The 18,703-nt window shown below is 37.2% G+C and overlaps 2 protein-coding genes and 1 non-coding gene across 3 annotated transcripts in view; 2 read left to right on the top strand and 1 right to left on the bottom strand.

Moving 5' to 3' along the window:
• CCDC39 (coiled-coil domain 39 molecular ruler complex subunit) overlaps nucleotides 1-18,355 on the top strand; it is a 50,490-nt gene extending 32,135 nt beyond the window's left edge. Inside the window, exons 12-20 of the mRNA XM_045903315.3 lie at nucleotides 1,148-1,285; nucleotides 3,457-3,665; nucleotides 6,321-6,444; nucleotides 12,700-12,859; nucleotides 13,293-13,399; nucleotides 14,129-14,269; nucleotides 14,416-14,595; nucleotides 14,731-14,816; nucleotides 16,599-18,355. Of these exons, the coding sequence (XP_045759271.1) occupies nucleotides 1,148-1,285; nucleotides 3,457-3,665; nucleotides 6,321-6,444; nucleotides 12,700-12,859; nucleotides 13,293-13,399; nucleotides 14,129-14,269; nucleotides 14,416-14,595; nucleotides 14,731-14,816; nucleotides 16,599-16,755 (1,302 nt within the window). The 3' untranslated portion in view covers nucleotides 16,756-18,355. The remainder of the gene's footprint in view (nucleotides 1-1,147; nucleotides 1,286-3,456; nucleotides 3,666-6,320; nucleotides 6,445-12,699; nucleotides 12,860-13,292; nucleotides 13,400-14,128; nucleotides 14,270-14,415; nucleotides 14,596-14,730; nucleotides 14,817-16,598) is intronic.
• Nucleotides 7,474-10,703, top strand: LOC123863592 (E3 ubiquitin-protein ligase makorin-1-like; the record flags this gene model as incomplete). Its single annotated transcript, XM_045903314.3, is given in 1 exon segment — nucleotides 7,474-10,703. A coding segment is annotated over 1 exon segment (1,056 nt), but the record flags the coding sequence as incomplete, so codon positions are not given.
• LOC123835024 (U6 spliceosomal RNA) lies at nucleotides 11,830-11,932 on the bottom strand. The gene has a single exon (XR_006788586.1). It is a non-coding gene; the product is annotated as a U6 spliceosomal RNA (small nuclear RNA).
• Nucleotides 18,356-18,703: the final 348 nt, after the last annotated feature.

An 18,703-nucleotide genomic window follows, 5' to 3' on the forward strand; every position in this document is an offset into this window, starting at 1 on the left:
CTAAGAAAAATACAGGCAATGAGAGAGGCATAGGAGGGAGGCAGAGAGAAAGAGAGAATAAAAGATAGAGGGAGAGTGGTGCCTGGGTGGCTCAGTCATTAAGCGTCTGCCTTCAGCTCAGGTCATGATCCCAGGGTCCTGGGATCGAGCCCCGCATCGGGCTCTCTGCTCCGCGGGAGGCCTGCTTCTCCCTCTGCAGCTCCCCTTGCTTGTATTCCCTCTCTCCCTGCCTCTCTCTCTGTCAAAAAATAAATAAAATCTTAAAAAAAAAAAAAAAAAAAAAGAGGGCGAGAGGAACAGAACTAGGTCTTGAAACTAGAAAATTTTTGCTTTAGGTACCCAGAGGGGACTATGAGCACAAACCTTGTTCCGAGGTCTGGGTGAGTGGAGAGATGTAGATTGTTATAAAGCTAGGAAACTGATATCTGGGTATGTGTGACACATTTATGCATCTGATGGACTTAGATCTTTTCTAGCATTTTTCTCTCTAGCAATATGTGATTATACATGTAATTAAATAATAGTAAGAATTCATGACCCTTCTATGTGTCAAACACTGTTGAACATACTCTTTGACAGTAACATCTTTGACAGTAACAGCAGCTCAGAGAGGTGGGTATTGTCATCTCCATTTTAGAAATGAGGAAACTAAGGAAGCGTAGGTTGCCCACCAGGGTCAGATGGCTAATGTATAATTATGGCCATCTGATTCTAGACCTTGTACCATGAACGAAAACCCTATGCTTTTTTAGACCGTGAAGGTTTTTGCCTTCTGTGACGTGGGTTGAATCAAATAATAAACTTAAAAAGGTGAGCTGTGTACTGAACCAATGCTTGGCTTCCTCCTCATATTTCTCCCCATAAATGACAATCCCCCAATAATTCAGGTCGAACTGTACATAATATTTACCGGAATTACTGAACCTAAACCAAATCCAAAAAATCAGTAAGTGATAAAAATGAAAATGTTTCTATGTGAATATCCCCATGTACTATATTAGAAACATTAGAGCACGAAGAATGAGATTTAAAAATCGAATTATTATAAATATTCAATGGAGCATATAATTTAATGTAAGATATGTTTAATACTATGTATTTAATGTTATTTTAAAATATGTATTTCACCTCTTTTCCCTTTTTATAGAATGATCTTTATTTTATCAAGAAGTCAAACAGTAAAAATTGTGATGAAAAACAGTTCCTCATGACCAAAATAAATGAACTAAACCTTTTCAGTGACAGATCAGAGAAAGAACTTAATAAAACCAAAGCTTTGAAACAGGTGCAGTAAAATCATATGTGTATGAAATATTAAAAACCACATTTTAATGCTAACTATAGAAAATTTAAAAAATATACCAATTTATAAAGATGAATATAAATCACTGTATACAAGATAAGGTGTTAAAGTTATATTATTTCCTTGTAGTCTTTTGAAGAAAATTGGCTTTATATATATTATTTTTTTAAAAATTTAAATATATTCTCTATTTCCATGTATGTTTGCAAGCATTAAATATTGAACATTAAATATTCTTTAAAAATAATTTTTAAAGGCTTTCTACAGTTTATTGCATGCAAGTTACCATAATTTATTTAACCATCTCCTGTTTTTCGTGTTTCTTTTGTGTTTATTTCCAATGTTTGGTTATTCTAAATAGTACTATCAGGGGCGTCTGGCTGGCTCAGTCAGTGGAGCATGCGACTTTTGTTCTCAAGGTCATGAGTTTGAGCCCCACCTTGGGTGTGGAACCCACTTAAAAAAAAAATAGTACTACCATATACCATGCATATATATCACTGTATAGTTATTTAATGAGTTAGGAAAAATTTATAATTGTATAATTATGGTCCAAAAAGAATGAATATTTTCAGTATCTTGAAACTATTTTCTTTTTTAAAAAATATTTTATTTTATTTTAGAGAGAGAGAGCACGCATCAACAGGGGGAGTGGCAGAGGGAGAGAGGGAGACTCTGAAGCAGACTCCATGCTGAGTGGGGAGCTCCACAAAGGACTTGCTCTCATGACCCTGAAATCATGACCTGAGCTGAAACCAAGAGTCGGGCGCTCAACTGAGCCACCCAGGTGCCCCCAAACTATGTTTAAGCCAAATTGTCTTCTTCTAGAGGATTCATTTAATACTCCCACCAGCAGTGTGTAGCATTCTATTTTACACACCACCAGTAAGGCTGGATATTATAATTTATAAAATTGTGAATTTGATGGGCAAACATTGTATTTCATTGTTTTAGTCTATATTTTTTAAGTTGGTGACACGTGAAAACATTTCATGTTTCAACATAAAATTTAAAATATTTATGTTTAAATAAAAATGTTTAAGGGTGCCTGGGTGGCTCAGTGGGTTAAGTGTCTGACTTTTGCTTTCTGTGCAGGTCATGATCTCAGGGTTGTGGATTGAGCCCCGTGTGGGCTCCGCACTGTGCATAGAGCCTGCTTGGGTTTCTCTCCCTCTCCCTCTGTGGTCCCCTCCCCCCGCCACTTGTGCATGCTCTCTCCCTCTCGAAAAAATGTTTAAAACATTTTTTTCTAGTATGTTATATTCCATAATCTTTCTTTTTTTGGATTTCTAGATTTTTATCTTAGCTCATATTTCCATTAGAAGGTTTGTATTTTTGAATTGCTTTGCAAAAGACCTTCATATGTAAAACTATTAACTCTGTCATAAATATTGTCAATATTTTTTCCATTTATCTTTAAATTTTTATTCAGTTTTTTGACATTAAAAACTTTTTTTAACATCAAATATTTGTTTTTCCCTGCATAATTTTTATACTTAGAAACTTCTTTGTCATACTAAAAATCAAACAAATGTTTACTATTTCAGTAACTGCATTGGTTTTCTCTCTTACATTAAATTTTTCATTAATCTGGAATTTATTTTTGGTACATTTGAGATGTAGGGATCTAATCTTCTCTCCACCTGAAAAGCTATGTTTTGAAATAATAAAGCCTTATGTTCTGGAGTGTTTGTTTCTGGGCTTTCTATTCTGAAAACTGATCTATTTGTGTACTCTTGTGTCAGTACTCTATCCATGACTGAATTGTTTAGAATAAAAATTTATTTACATGTTGTTTTGTTAGATTTAGTTTAGAATATAAAAATTTTCATCCACAGGACTATATAGGACTATATTCCTGGATTATAAGTTTCAATTTTGGGAATAACTTCTTCCTTTTTTTTTATTAGTAAAACTTAAATTTCAAATTGAATTATAATAAGACTTGAAATAAATCCTTTTCTTAAAAAGTGAAGAGAAACCAAGAGTCATCACTCAGAGCAATCTAAATTTAATCCTAGTTACCTTGGTCAGTGGTCAAATTAGAAAAAGTTATATTTTCAAGTTTGACTTCTGTGGCAATAAAAGAAAATATTATGGATTGGGTATAATAGTAATTATTTCAGTATCTGACAATTTTGTTATGTTGACAGGATTTGATGATAGAAGACAATCTTTTAAAACTTGAAGTTAAACGTGCTAGAGAAATGCTTCACAGTAAGGCAGAAGAAGTACTTTCTCTGGAAAAAAGAAAACAGCAATTACACACAGCTATGGAAGAACGAATTGAAGAAATTAAAGTTCACAAAACAATGCTTGCTTCACAAATAAGATATGTTGAGCAAGAACGGCAGAACATAAGGTAATAATTCGAGTTTTAAAATACTGCTAAAATTTTTTTAAAATGTAAGCGTCGTATCAGAAGAACTGACTGGATGATCATCTTTTTCTTACTTATTTGAAAAGGCCTTTAATATATTGGACATATCTTAGTCATAAACCTATGGTTTTTCCTCCTTCTTTCCTTTGGCTAACTCCTAATTCTTTAGATTATCCCTTTTGCAATGAGATCACTAATTCCCTTGGAACTGATTTTTAAGTATTTTTTTTTTAAAGATTTTATTTATTTATTTGACAGAGAGAGACACAGTGAGAGAGGGGACACAAGCAGTGGGGAGTGGAGAGGGAGAAGCAGGCTTCCTGCTGAGCAGGGAGCCCAATGTGAGACTCGATCCCAGCACCCTGGGACCATGACCTGAGCCAAAGGCAGACGCTTAATGACTGAGCCACCCAGGCGCCCTCGAGTATGTTTTGTGGGGAGAGTTCAATAACATGCTTCGCCATGGCTGCATTTATTTATTTATTTATTAAAAGATTTTATTTATTTATTTGACAGAGAGAGACAGCGAGAGAGGGAACACAAGCGGGGGGAGTGGGAGAGGGAGAAGCAGGCTTCCCACTGAGCAGGGAGCCTGATGTGGAGCTCGATCCCAGGACCCTGAGATCATAACCTGAGCCAAAATCAAGAGTTAGATGCTCAACGGACTGAGCCACATAGGTGCCCCTACCTGCTACTTTTAAAAATCTTTCTGTCAATGTTATTTCTTTTAAATCATTTCATTTTTGGTTTGTTACTAGCATTGTAGAAATACAGTTGATTTCTATATATTAAGAATCCATTAACTTTGCTTAAACTTTTATTAATTCTGACAGTTGATCTGTAGATTCTAATTTCTAGGTATTTCATTTACATCAATTGCAAATAACAGTTTTGTGTCTCCCTTTTCAGTCTTTATAAACTTCCATTTCCTCCTTCTCCCAGCCCTTGGTAACTACCATTCTTTCTGTCTGTATGAATTTGACTGCTATAGATACTTTATGTAAGCGGAATCATGCAGTATTTGTCTTTTGTGACTGGCTTATTCCACTTAGCATAATGTCCTCAGGTTCATCTATGTAGCATGTGATGCAATTTCCTTTTAAGGCTGAATAATATTCCATTACATGTATATACCACATTTAATGTATCCATTCATCTGTCCATGGATGTTTGGGTTGCTTTACCTCTTGGCTATTATGAATAAAATGCTGCTATGAACATTGGGGTGCAGAGATTTCTTCAAGTACCTGCTTTTGATTTTTTTGGCTATCTAACAGGAAGTGGGATTGCTGTATCATATGGTAGTTCTATTTGTAATTTTTTGACGAACTGCAATACTGTTTTCCATAGTGGTTGCATCATTTTACAGTTCCACCAATAGTGCACAAGGGTTCCAATTTCTCCATATTATTGCCAGTACTTTTTAAAAAAAGATTTTATTCATACGATACAGATAGATACAGTGAGAGAGGGCCAGTACTTTTTTTTTAAAAGATTTTATTTATTTATTTGATAGAGTGAGCACAAGCAGGGGGGAGCAGAGTGAGAGGGAGAGGCAGACTCCCCACTGAGCAGGCAGCCCGATGCGGGGCTCGATCCCAGGACCCTGAGATCAACACCCGAGCTGAAGGCAGGTGCTTGACCGAGTGAGCCACCCAGGCGCCCCTGCCAGTACTTTTTTTTTTAAAGATTTATTTTTTTTTTTTTATTTTAGAGAGAGATCAAGAGAGTGCACTAGTGTGGGGAGGGGCAGAGGAAGAGGTAGAGAATCTCAGGCAGACTCCCCACTGAGAGCCCCCAGGACCCTGAGATCATGATCTGAGCTGAAATCAAGAACCAGCAGCTTAACTGACTAAGCGACCGAGGCACCCTGCCAATATTTTCTTTTTTTCCTTTCTTTCTTTCTTTTTTCTTTCTTTCTTTCTTTCTTTCTTTCTTTCTTTCTTTCTTTCTTTCTTTCTTTCTTTCTTTCTTTCTTCTTCTCTCTCTCTCTCTCTCTCTCTCTCTCCCTCTCTCCCCCTTCCCTCCCTCCCTCCCTCCTTCCTTCCTTTCTTTTTCTTTCTTTCTTTCTTTTTTAGTAACTACCCTAAGGCTGTGAGGTAATATGGTATTGTGATTTTAATTTGCATTAAACTACCTTTAAATGATGTTTGGATAGTGAATAGCCTCAGAAGCCAGAGGTGGTATCCTCTTGCTGGAGTAAAGATTGGATGTATTTGCTTAGTTCCCGTTATAAGATATTTGGATTACCTAAGCTTGAGGTTCCTTAGCTGTGATGTAAACCTGCGGTATATGTAATATCCACTTGAGCTTCTCCTCACTTGCATGGGACTTTGAGAGCTCTGCAAGCAGGAGGCTCATGCTACTTGGTGTACCATGACTGACAAAGTCCTTTTTCTCTGACCTAGGAATCTTGTGTCTTCTGCCAACTTCCATGAAACTATGGCAGCCTAACTTCTTAGCTTTCAAATAGGGTGAAACCCGAGATGCTTTCCACTAATTAGAAAATTGAAAAGTGAGAATATATTTAACCTGTTTGAATTTAGTATTAATAAAAATGTCATATAAGAACACTGTAGTCCTTTAAAAATGTATGTCATTTGTTTTTCAGTGTTTTTCTTTTTCTTTCCATATTAGTGCTGAGTTTCATGAGAGGCTAAGTAAAATTGATAAGCTGAAGAATAGATATGAAATTCTTACTGTTGTAATGCTGCCTCCTGAAGGAGAAGAGGAGAAAACACAGGCCTATTATGTGATAAAGGTAATCTTAATTGATTCATAGTTGTGATAACGTGAAGTATCTTTGCTCTTTGTTAACAACCAAATGGCATTTTTTTTTTGCCACGCAACTTTAAATTTCATAGCGCTCTTGTACCTACTGCACTTGATCAGGGCCATGAAACACTAGTTGTTAGGTAGAGGTACTGCAGCTATTATTATTTTTTAAAGATTTATTTATTTGAGAGAGTGCAGGCATGTGCAACACTGCCCGAGTGGGGTAAGGGGCAGAGGGAGAGGGAGAGAACCTCAGGCAGACTGTATTGAGTACGGAGTTGACGCTGGGCTCTGAGGTCATGACGGGAGGTGAAACCAAGAGTCAGAGGCTTAACCGACTGAACCACCCAGGCCCCCCCTGAAGCTATACACCTCAAGTGCATGAGGTCAAAGAAAGGTCTGGACTGTTCTTTGATACCTTTTTTTTTTGCTATCATTTGTGTCATGTCATTTTCCCTCATTTATTCTAGATTCATAATCTGTTTTACCCTAAGACCTGCTGTCACTTTGCATGTCTTTAGTATTCATGTGATAACCTGTTCAACACCTCAGTCTCAAGGCCTTACTTCACTATAGCCATCCACTTATGTGGCTACACCCTAGATCATCACCTGGAGCTACACCACCTTTGAAATCTTAATTCTCTAATTTACCAGTGCAGCTCTGGTATGGTGGCTATCCAGAGAGGAAGAGGCCTGTTCCTTTGCCTTCATATTAGATGGGAGGGAGACAGATCGGGTGAATCTGCTCTGTTCTAATGTTTGAGATTTGTCTGCCATTTCATGGTTATCTTTACCGAGTAACCCATAAGGGGAAATGGAGAAGTGATCAGGAACTAGATGCATTTCCCTTTCTGAGTACTGCCATACTCATTTTTGCCATGTAGAAACTGAACAGGTGTGATTTCCTTTACACAGAGGTCTGGGAACTTACTCAAGACACTACAAAGGAGTGGAAAATTTAACTTTAACTCATTTTTCCTCTATCATACACTGAAGGAAGTGGGAAGATCTAATTCACACCTTTAGAGGATGACCCTGTGGACAGATGTTCCCTTTCCTTTGACTTATACTTAATCTTGCAAGTTTCCTTCTGTAGCCCTTCTTTGAACGGTAGGAGCAGGTTCAGAAGACGGGTGAATGCCATTGAGTTTGTTCCTGGGCAGCCCTACTGTGGCCGTACTGCCCCTTCCTGCACTGAAGCATCCCCGCAAGGCTCAGTGACCAAGGAAGAATTGGAGAAAGAGCAAACGGCAGCAGAAACCAAGCGGCAGCTTTGCCCCTATGCTATGGTCGGAGAGTGCCGGTATGGGGAGAACTGTGCGTATCTCCACGGAGACTCCTGTGACATATGTGGGCTGCAGGTCCTCCATCCGATGGATGCTGCCCAGAGATCTTGCATTGAGGCCCGTGAGAAGGACATGGAGCTCTCATTTGCTGTCCAGCACAGTAAGGATGTGGTGTGTGGCATCTGCATGGAGGTGGTCTATGAAAAAGCCAACCCCAGTGAGTGCCACTTTGGGATTCTCTCCAACTGCAACTACACTTCCTGTCTCAAGTGTATTCGCAAGTAGAGGAGTGCTAAGCAATTTGAGAGCCAGATCATAAAGTCCTGCCCAGAATGCTGGATCACATCTAACTTTGTTATTCCAAGTGAGTACTGGGTAGAGGAGAAAGAAGAGAAGCAGAAACTCATTCAGGATTACAAGGAAGCAATGAGCAACAAGGCGTGCAGGTATTTTGATGAAGGACATGGGAGCTGCCCATTTGGAGGGAACTATTTTTACAAGCATGCGTACCCTGATGGCCGTAGAGAGGAGCCACAGAGACAGAAAGTGGGAACATCAAGCAGATACCGGGCCCAACGAAGGAACCACTTCTGGGAGCTCATTGAGGAAAGAGAGAACGGCAACCCCTTTGACAACGAAGAAGAGGAGGTTGTCACCTTTGAGCTGGGCGAGATGTTGCTTATGCTTTTGGCTGCAGGTGGGGACGACGACCTGACAGACTCTGAAGATGAGTGGGACTTGTTTCATGATGAGCTGGAAGATTTTTATGACTTGCATCTATAGCAGCTTGGCGTGGCGGGTGAACTGGTCTGCTGAGCCTCAGGCAGTAGCTGTCCCCTGTGGTGGTGTGGTAGTGCCCGAGCTTCTCTCCTAGGCAGGCCTGTCAACTCCAGGTGCTGTCGTGATCCTTCTTACCCAGGGCCTGTCTCAATCCCTCACCTTTCCCCAAGGAGTGTGTTTTTTTCTCTGTTTAAAAAAAAAGTTACAAAAATAAATCTTAAAGCTAGTTTTTTTGTAACATGAATTTAACTGTCAGTTAGCGTAGGTCTGTTGCATCATCTGTTTTCCACCAGATTGACACCATTCTAGGGTAGCGTTGATGGACTCTCCACACTTACTCGGAGGACCCCAGGTTCAAGAACAGCATTGGCCCTGCTTTGGGGTACAAGAATAGAGGTGATGGGTGATGGATCTGCACTGTGGCACGTAGCCTGCCACAGACTTATGAGGTGGATACCCGAGGTTTCTGGTGAAATCTGCACATCTGTGTTTTTAAATCTGTTCCCTACCCCATAACCCCCACTGTGCACCTGTTCTGTGGTTTTGGTCTCTTGTTGAATTGTGCACGTCATACTACTGGGTAACCAGAACCAGGTGTGAATGTGTTGAGATTTTTACTGTGTTTAGCACGATAGGAAAGTTGAGAAGGAACACGTACAACAGATGTAGTAGCCTAAGTGAACGGCCGAGCTGGAAGCGGACTCCCGAAGGCTGATGGACTTGGTGTGTGTGAGTGTGTGTGAGAAGCTCCTCGTCCCTGCATAGATGTTGTGTTCTTAGCCTTAGTGGAAAAACTTTGGTTTAGTGGTTTCAGCCTCATATGGCACATAGATTGTAAAGGACAAAGCAGGATATTGGTAGCTGTTGGTAGAGCGGTGCTAGCTAGCTCTGTCTGTATAAATAGAGAAATGGGCTTAGCCACAGAGAGGTCACCTGTCTGCTGGTCCCATTCATTAACACAAACCAGGGCTCAGATACACAGTTGTATTTAATGTTTTAGGGTCTCCCAGCCTCTCCAGCCCAGGCACTTTTGGACAAATGTTTGTCCTCGTTTGAGGTTTTGTTGTCAGGTTTTTGTGTTTGTTTTTGTGGGTATTTGCCTCATACCATCCCTGAGCTTTGCAGGTAGACAGATGTGATTCAGAACTTAGTTCAAGGTGTTTCTTGTATTGGGGTCATTGGTTGGCAGGAGTAAGTCATGCTTTTCCACTAAAAGGGGGGCGGGGGTGGTAATCCACGAGACGAGCTAAAGTTAAGTTGTTAGAAGAAGATTGGAAACTTTAGCTTTGAGTTTTGTTGCTCTAGGTCCTAAAGTAACTTGGGAGATGCTCCTCATTTGTCCATCTACTGCTTTGATTCATTCCTTGGACCCCACCCATTCTTTCACTCTAAGAAAAAACAAGTAATTGTTGAAGAGGTCTCTGTATTTTGCAGCTGCCCTTTTGTAAGAAGCACTTTTCCCAAATAAAACAATACCCCCCCCCAAAAAAGAAACGTATATAAAACCCTTAAACAGTGTCTGGAACAAAATGAGCCCTCAGTAAATGTACAAAATGAGCCCTCAGTAAATTGCTGTCATTATTGTTATTGCTGTGATGATGATGATGACGATGATGATGATGTATCCACTTCTCAGGAAAACAGGCAAATTTTATGAGAAAAAGAGTGTGTGTTCTGTTTACGGTGAAGTTGCTGGATAAATGTCAGCATAAGGGATATGTAAGATGAATCAAGGCGATCAGTTACCTTCCCAATTTCCTAATGCCACTCTTCACTTTCCATCCTTTCTAGGGTCCGCAGCTTGCCACATTATTCCATTTTTCATTATGCAGCATATTTAAATGTTTTACTCTTAACACTTCACATGTGCCAGATGTGTAAAAACGAAACTTTTTATTTGTAGCTAGACTCAATATGTCTTACGTGGTCTTTATAAGGTTACAGTCCAGTTCTGACCACAATTTAGTGAAACTGTTAGAAAATGAAATTACTAGAAAATGCTTTAAATGTTGACAGAAAGGTATAAATAAAAATTTGTTTCTAATATAAGCTTTCTAATCTAGGATAAAAGGTATACATTCTATAATGTCTGATTTAGAACCAGATAGGGTCATAAAAGTTTTTAGTTTAAGGTACATATGGAATTAGATCAAGAAATATATATAAATGTACAAAGTCAGCCCCTTTGTTTGACAAATAAACTGAACTCGGAGAAGGAAAATGAATTATTTAATGTTACCTCATTCATAGGAAATCCACAATTAAAATCTAGCTGTTTTGATTCATTCTAGGTCTCTTCCACTATAGTATTTTTTTTTTTTTTTTAAAGATTTTTTATTTTTTTGTCAGAGAGAGAGAGCATAAGCAGGGGGAGCAGCAGAGGGAGAGGGAGAAGCAGGCTCCTCACTGAGCAAGGAGCCCCATGTGGGACTCGATCCCAGGACCCTGGGATCATGACCCGAGCCGAAGGCAGACGCTCAACGACTGAGCCACCCAGGTGTCCCCCACTATAGTATTTTTTGAATGAAAAGGTTGCCAATTCTAGACTCAACTAAACTGGAATTAGATTATAATTTATCTAAGAAATTTTTTTTTGTTAACTGTATTTTTTATTATGTACTATTTACTATAAAAATATGTGTTAACAGATTTTGAAGCATAATAAATACCAGTGAAAATGTTAAAAGATAAAGAATTACCAATAAAACTTCAAATGGCCACATTCTGGTTTAAATACATGCCACACCTAGGGATTGAATAAATTAACAAATTAAATTATTTGATTTTGATTAAAAATGGGTTTTGGCACTTTTAAATATGTATTCATGTTATCCCTGTCAACATTTAATTGGAGAAGTTCTTTGGAACTTTTTGGATACAACTCTAGAGAGCCTAGCCCAGTGACAGAGTTAAGCTGGAAAAAGTCACTGAGTATGCCTACTACTGAGACTTTTTGGTTTTCAGCAATTTATAGACTGCATTTTTTTCCAGCCACATTTATCTTTCTCTAATTAAAAAAAATTTTTTAAACATGGCAAAATACACATAAAATTGACCATTTTAACAATTTTTAAGTGTACAGTTCTGTGGTATTAAGTACATCCCCACTGTTGTGCAACCAACACCAACATCCATCTCCAGAACTTTTTCATCTTCCAAAACTGAAACTCTCTACCTGTTAAACACTGAGTCCCCATTTTTCCCTCTCCTCAGCCCCGGGCAACCACCATGCTATCTTCCGTCTGTGAATTTGACTATTACAGGCATCTCATTTAAGTGGAATCATGCAGTGTTTCTCCTTTTAAAAATACAGAGTGCTTCACAAATTTGCATGTTATTCTTGTGCAAGGCGCCAGACTAATTTTTTCTATTTGTTCTGATTTTAGTATATGCTACTCAAGTGAGCATTCTAATTTTAATATTACTTAACTGTTCAAAAACGTTGAAATCCTAGTTCTAATAACATTATAACTGGGTTGGAAATAATATGCATTTACTTTCCTAGGTTTACATTGCTTACCTCCTTTATTCCTAAGACTTAAAATGAGAAAGTGTTCCTAAGTCTCTTGCAGGCCAGAAACATGTATTCTCCTTATGGAATAGATCTAGTTTGAAGCTGCCTTCTATTTAGTGCAAGAAATAAATGCTTAATTCTGCATGTAGGCCCCAAGGTAAATTGGTATTGTTGTGACTAAACTATTTCCTGCCCTGGAAACAGACATTTGCTCCTGATACTTTTGTGCAGTCACTTTTTTTTTTTTTTAAATTAGTTAAATTCGTTTTTAAAAAAATTTTTATTATGTTATGTTAATCACCATACATTACATCATTAGTTTTTGATGTAGTGTTCCATGATTCATTGTTTGCGTATAACACCCAGTGCTCCATGCAGTACGTGCCCTCTTTAATACCCATCACCAGGCTCACCCATCCCCCAACCCCCCTCCCCTCTAGAACCCTCAGTTTGTTTCTCAGAGTCCATCGTCTCTCATGGTTCGTCCACCCCTCCGATTTTCTCCCTTCATTTTTCCCTTCCTACTATCTTTTTCTTTTTTTTTTTTTTTTACATATAATGTAATATTTGTTTCAGAGGTACAGGTCTGCGATTCATCAGTCTTACATAATTCACAGCGCTCACCACATGTGCAGTCACTTCTATTCTGTATTTCATAGGCTGCTCAAGAAAAAGAAGAACTTCAAAGGGAAGGTGACAGTTTGGATGCTAAGATCAACAAAGCTGAAAAAGAAATCTATGCTCTAGAAAACACCTTGCAAGTGCTGAGAAGTTGCAACAACAATTACAAACAATCTTTTAAAAAAGTGACTCCATCTAGTATGTAGGAGTTATTAAAAATTTTTTATGAATATATGCAATTAAAGCTGTAGTTACTTATTTTTAAAGAGGAACATTGTGAGACATGGAAAACAAAAATGTACCATGTTTGATTGAGTCAGAAAATCATCTCCCCGCCCCCTTTAAAATAAGGACTAAGTTGTTATTTCCATTATTAGTTCTAGCAGTATTGCATATCACTTCTCTGGGAATTAATTTCAAATGTGAAGAAAATAGCAGCACATTGGTTGCTCTATGTTGACAAAACAAGAATGGCTACCACATTACATGCTCATACTGTTTTTCAACAAGCAGATACAAGGAATTTAACCTTCTGTAACAAAAAATGTTAGAAGTTTAATATATGTAAGACTTGAAGCTTGCTTTCTACATAACATGTTAAAAATTTAAACTAAGAATTCTCTAATTTTAGGTGATGAGTATGAACAAAAAATCCAACTAGAAGAACAAAAAAGAGCTATTGATGAAAAATACAGATACAAACAAAGACAAATCAGGGAACTACAGGAAGATATCCAGGTAAATTCTACAGGCTTTAGCAATAAGCCCTTAGTAAAAGTTAACTATCATTATTATTATGTCTACTGTCTTGTTATCTTGTACAAAGAAGATAATTTTTTAAAGTAAATAGTAAAAGTCTCATTTAATTAAAATGAGAAAAAAAAGTGACCAAAGTATTAAATAAATTAGTTAAAATCATAGTACTAAACACAGGATGGACTGCTGATAATGACTTGTTAATTAGGTGATGAATCATAGCCAGCTAATTACATCTATCCACTAACTTTTATTTAATGAACTTTTATTTCATTTAATTCTTTAAAGATCACCTTGCTCCTTAAAATTTGAAAGATAAAAATAATCTAGTAGAAAGTAGTTACTAAACCACATCACTGAAAGAGAAAAAATGTGCTTGGTAAGCAAGCTCTATATAAAAATTTAGATTTTTTTTTTTTTTTTTTTTGCTAATGTTTGAAGGAACCAATGGTATGAATTTTGAATCTTTGAAAATCGTATGCTTTTAATAGTCACTGTTTGACTTATTTTTCCCCTAAGTACCATAAAAATACTTTCCAGTGGAATTATATACAAAACTTAATCCAGGAACCATTATACTTGTTATCTACCAATATAATGTATGTTGTTATACAAAAATAAATGAATTAAAAAAATAACTTGAAAAAATGGCAAGTTTTAGGTTTTTGATTCTAACCAGTAAGAAGTATGTTAACGCTTTATTTTCTGCAGAGCATGAAAAATACTTTAGAAGTTATAGAACATTTAACAAATAATGTCAAAGAAAAATTATCAGAGAAGCAGGCTTATTCATCTCAACTAAATAGAGAAACTGAGGAGCAGAAGCCAAAATTAGAGAGAGTAATTAAACAGGTACTGCTGTCTTTTTAAAAACTGACCTGTCATATTTACATATTTTGGAGTTCCAAATGGTAACTCCAAATCCTCCATCCATAAAAAAATACTAAGTTCTGGGAAATAGTTTTAAATAATAACTGACTACTATTGACCAACAACAGTGTGCAAAACTCACCAAGGAAATCCGACTTTTGAAAGACACAAAAGATGAAACACTAGAAGAAAAAGATATCAAACTTCGTGAAGTGAAACATTTCCACAAGATCATTGATGAAATGCTAGTTGATGTCACAGAAGAAAATGCTGAGATCCGTATTATCCTTCAAACATACTTTCAACAGGTAATAACAGTACCTTCTAGCTAAAATATTTTTTAAACACTTAATGAAATAAATTTATGGCCTTTATCATAAAGTCTAATTCAAAATATTCTAAAATGCAGTGGTACTAATGATCGCTGTTGAATATTCTTCCAGAATGGTTTAGAACTACCTACAGCTGGTACAAAAGGCAGTCGCCAGAGTTCTAGATCTGCTTCACAGACTTCACTGTTATCAACAAGGTAAGTGGAAGGTTAAAAATCATCTCATTAACTCTCTATTCTATGCAAATACCGCTACAGCCACTGGATCTGCCAGTGCTCTCCTTATCCTCCTTACCCACCTTTCTATGTTAGTGTCATGTATGCAGGTAACAGCCAGCAGAGCAAGACTCTTTCCCTCTGATCTGTCTGATGTCAGTTTCTATGAGGACATGAGTGTTTTGTGACTTCCAGCTTTCAGTAGGATAAAGCAGGGTGAAATTTTGGAGGTTATGTCTTGCATGGTTAACCCTGAGTATGGGGAGATTTTTTTTTTTTTTAAAGATTTTATTTATTTGAGAGAGAGAGAGAGAGGGAGTATGAGCGGGGTGAGGAGCAGAGGGAGAGGCACAAGCAGACTCCCCACTGAGCAGGGAGCCCGATGCGGGGCTCAATCCTGGGACTCCAGGATCATGACCTGAACGGAACGCAGCTGCTTAACTGACTGAGCCACCCAGGCGCCTCTGGGGAGAGTTTTTTAAACCATAAAAAGGCAACTTAGATGTACAGACATATGATTTTTTTTTTTTAAAGATTTTATTTATTTATTCATGAGAGATAGAGAGAGAGAGAGAGGCAGAGGCAGAGGGAGAAGCAGGCTCCCCGCGGAGCAGGGAGCCCGATGCGGGACTTGATCCCAGGACCCTGGGATCATGATCTGAGCTGAAGGCAGACGCTTAACCGACTGAGCCACCCAGGCGTCCCCAGACATATGATTTTTATGATTAAAACCACATTATGAAGTTTTAAGTAGTCAGAATTTTATTTCATTTTTGCTGCTTTATTTTGCTAAAAAGGAAATTATTCTTTGCTTCTGCACTTCAGTTTTATCTGGAATTCTATCAGGTAGATTGATGTTTAATCAACAGTTTTGTGCTTTGCTGACAAAATAAAAATTATTAATGATCTTAATTTTAAAATTCCCAATCTCCTATGTTCAATAGCCATTTATTTTTCACTTGTCCACAGAGAGCTTTCAGAAAATAAAAGGGACATCCTAAAAGATAGTGTTTAAGTAGAACAAAACTGTTTCTACATAAACATGGTTAAGGAGTCACCTGATAAAACATCGCTGTATTTCCATATTTTAAGTCTTAGCATTTCAGAATTGTATAGCTAGTTATGCTTTTCAAATGACCCCACCACTGGGCGCCTGGGTGGCTCAGTTGGTTAAGTGACTGCCTTTGGCTCAGGTCATGATCCTGGAGTCCCTGGATCGAGTCCCGCATCGAGCTCCCTGCTCGGCAGGGAGTCTGCTTCTCCCTCTGACCCTCCCCCTTCTCATGTGCTCTCTCTCATTCTCTCTCTCTCAAATAAATAAATAAAATCTTAAAAAAAAAAAAAAAATGACCCCACCACTTTATCCTGTCAATAGGCCTCATTTTCTTCTTTAGATTACCTAACCTATTATTGTAGTCACTCTTGCCAGCACCCAAATTACCATGGCACTTTAATGATTTTTGCAAAACCTTTTTAATGTTTAATGATTCCCCTTCTAAATTGATTATAGTTGAAAATATTTTTCTCATATAGAAACATTTGTTGAACTAGTTTGAAACTCTATGTTCATTACCATTTTTCTTCGAATGCATTTTTTGACATGAATGGTTATGCTTTTAAAATTTAGTAGTGTTACTAGTATATACTTTTTGATCTCTTTAATTCCTTGTGGGATTATGGTATCTTTTGCCATTAGCGAGGGGGTCTTTACTAATAAAGATTTTGAATTCAATTTAAAATAGTGTTGTTTTTCTTTTCCTGTAGGTCATCCAGAAGTTCCACAAGTACTGCCTCTCAGACTTCAATTAAAGTATTAGAGCTGAACTTCCCAGCCTCCTCTTCAGGGACTGGCAATATTTCTAGGCCACCAAGTGCGACCAGTAGCTCCAGTAATGGTAAAAACAAAAAGGGCCGCAAATAAACATTTAATTTCTTTTGTGTAAGTTATAAACACAAAACCAAAAATCTTACTTTTAAGATAGTGAATTCCACCCTATGCTTTTGGGTGCTGTGTAGTGATATGAGAGAGGCCCACTGAAATCGTGTTAGAAATATGCCATAACTAGACGGAAGTTTACCCTGTGGAAAATGTGAAAACTGAGTTAAAAAGTCAAGCAATTTAGGTTCAGATAAGCCAAAGAAATGCTTAATTTTCTTAGCTTTTGCCATACTGTTTTCTTCACAGAGAAGGAAAGCAGTAATAGCAGATTCTTTAACAAGGCTACATGTTTTATAAGCACAGAGAAAATGATGCTTTTCACTGTTATTTTGATGTTTGTTAAATTAGAAAACCGTTTGCTTCAGTATTTCACGCTAGCCATGAAACTACTTCAATTCTAATTTAACACATTCAGGAAATTTCTAAAGATTCACTGTCCTTTGAATAGTTTATAATACTAAAATTCTCATTTACCCTAGAAAATCCTAAAATTAGGTTTGCTTTAGTCAAAGAAACATATTTCTTGGACTTCTGGGGGAGAAGTCTATTAGTTTCTTCTTTTGGTATGATTCTAAAATTTTTAACCAAAAAATAGCATTTATTCCCTACCCCCCCAAAAAATTAATAGGAAAGAGCACTGCATATCAATAAGAATGCAGCTGAACTTTCTAGGAATTACTCAACTCTGATCTTGAAAGAAGTCGAACACATTAAACATTTTGTTTTCAAGAATAAGAATGTACTTTCAAGACTTTTCTTCCCCCAAGACCTTCTTGATGTAGTAGACAAAGAGCTAGGTGTGATTTGATTTGCAACAGGAATCCCATAAATTCAGTGGAAGTAGACCACCAGATTTAGAATGTTATTCCATTTAATACCTTATTGTAGAACATGAGCCCAATATTTTCAACTCTTGTAAGAGTGTGGAGTATGATTATAAAACTGGCTTTTAAATACTTAGCTATATACTTAGAAACTATATACTTATTTCTCCTTCAAACCTTGAATTTGTCACAACTGTTGTCATTGTTTAGAAGTGTCATTTACAGTTCCTTCTGAAAGGTAGTAGTGGCAGTAAACCTGTTTTTCCTGATTATTTAAATATTTTATTATTGTTTTTAGAAATAGCCAGCAAATGGTATAGCCAAGTCCAGTGAGTAATTTTTTTGTAAAACAAGATTCTAAATGCATGAGATTTAGAAGATCTAAAAACTGATTAATTTTATGCTCACTTTGTGTGTTCACTGAAGGTCTTATTCTCTTCCCTGCATTACTTTGTAAATTACTTGGAACTTGCAATTCAATATTAAACACTGTTCTACGGAGGCAGGGATTGTCTTACTGGCTCTATGTCCTTAGGAAAGTTCCTTCTCTATGCTTTTTTCCTTATTTGTAATACTGAGACAGTAAGAGTTACTTACACAAGTTTACTGAAATAATCAAATATATAAAAGGAGACTTAGGAACTGCACAATAGCTTCTGCCTATTATTGAGTCACCACCCAAAGGCTAGCACAATATTTGTGGAATGGTTAGGTTCTAGGCCAGTATACAAGTCTGTATTTAACTCTATTAAATAAACAGTTCCAACCCTACGTGTATAATAATGCTATATGGTGACAGGGATCACAAACCCATTATCTCCAAATTGTAGAGTTATCTTAAATATCCACTTATTGTGTTAGAAAGTTATTTATGGAAATCAAGACACAGTCTGGGTGTGTACAAAGTATAGACATAATGATAAGGAAAAAACTGCTAAAGATAATTACTAACAATTCTTGGTAAGCCAGTCCCCAATATTCTTTTGCTGTGACGGGTTTCCTGAACACATCCTTAGAAACTGGCTTGTAGACTCTGCTTAAGTTTAATATGTCCCAGGAAAGAAACTCTGGGGAAGATGGAATTCATAAATTCAGGCAAGCCTATA

Source organism: Mirounga angustirostris, unplaced genomic scaffold (genome assembly GCF_029215605.1).
Source record: "Mirounga angustirostris isolate CCGP_5_RB_7025 unplaced genomic scaffold, mMirAng1.0.hap1 SCAF_1, whole genome shotgun sequence".
NCBI classification, from domain to species: Eukaryota; Metazoa; Chordata; class Mammalia; order Carnivora; family Phocidae; genus Mirounga; species Mirounga angustirostris.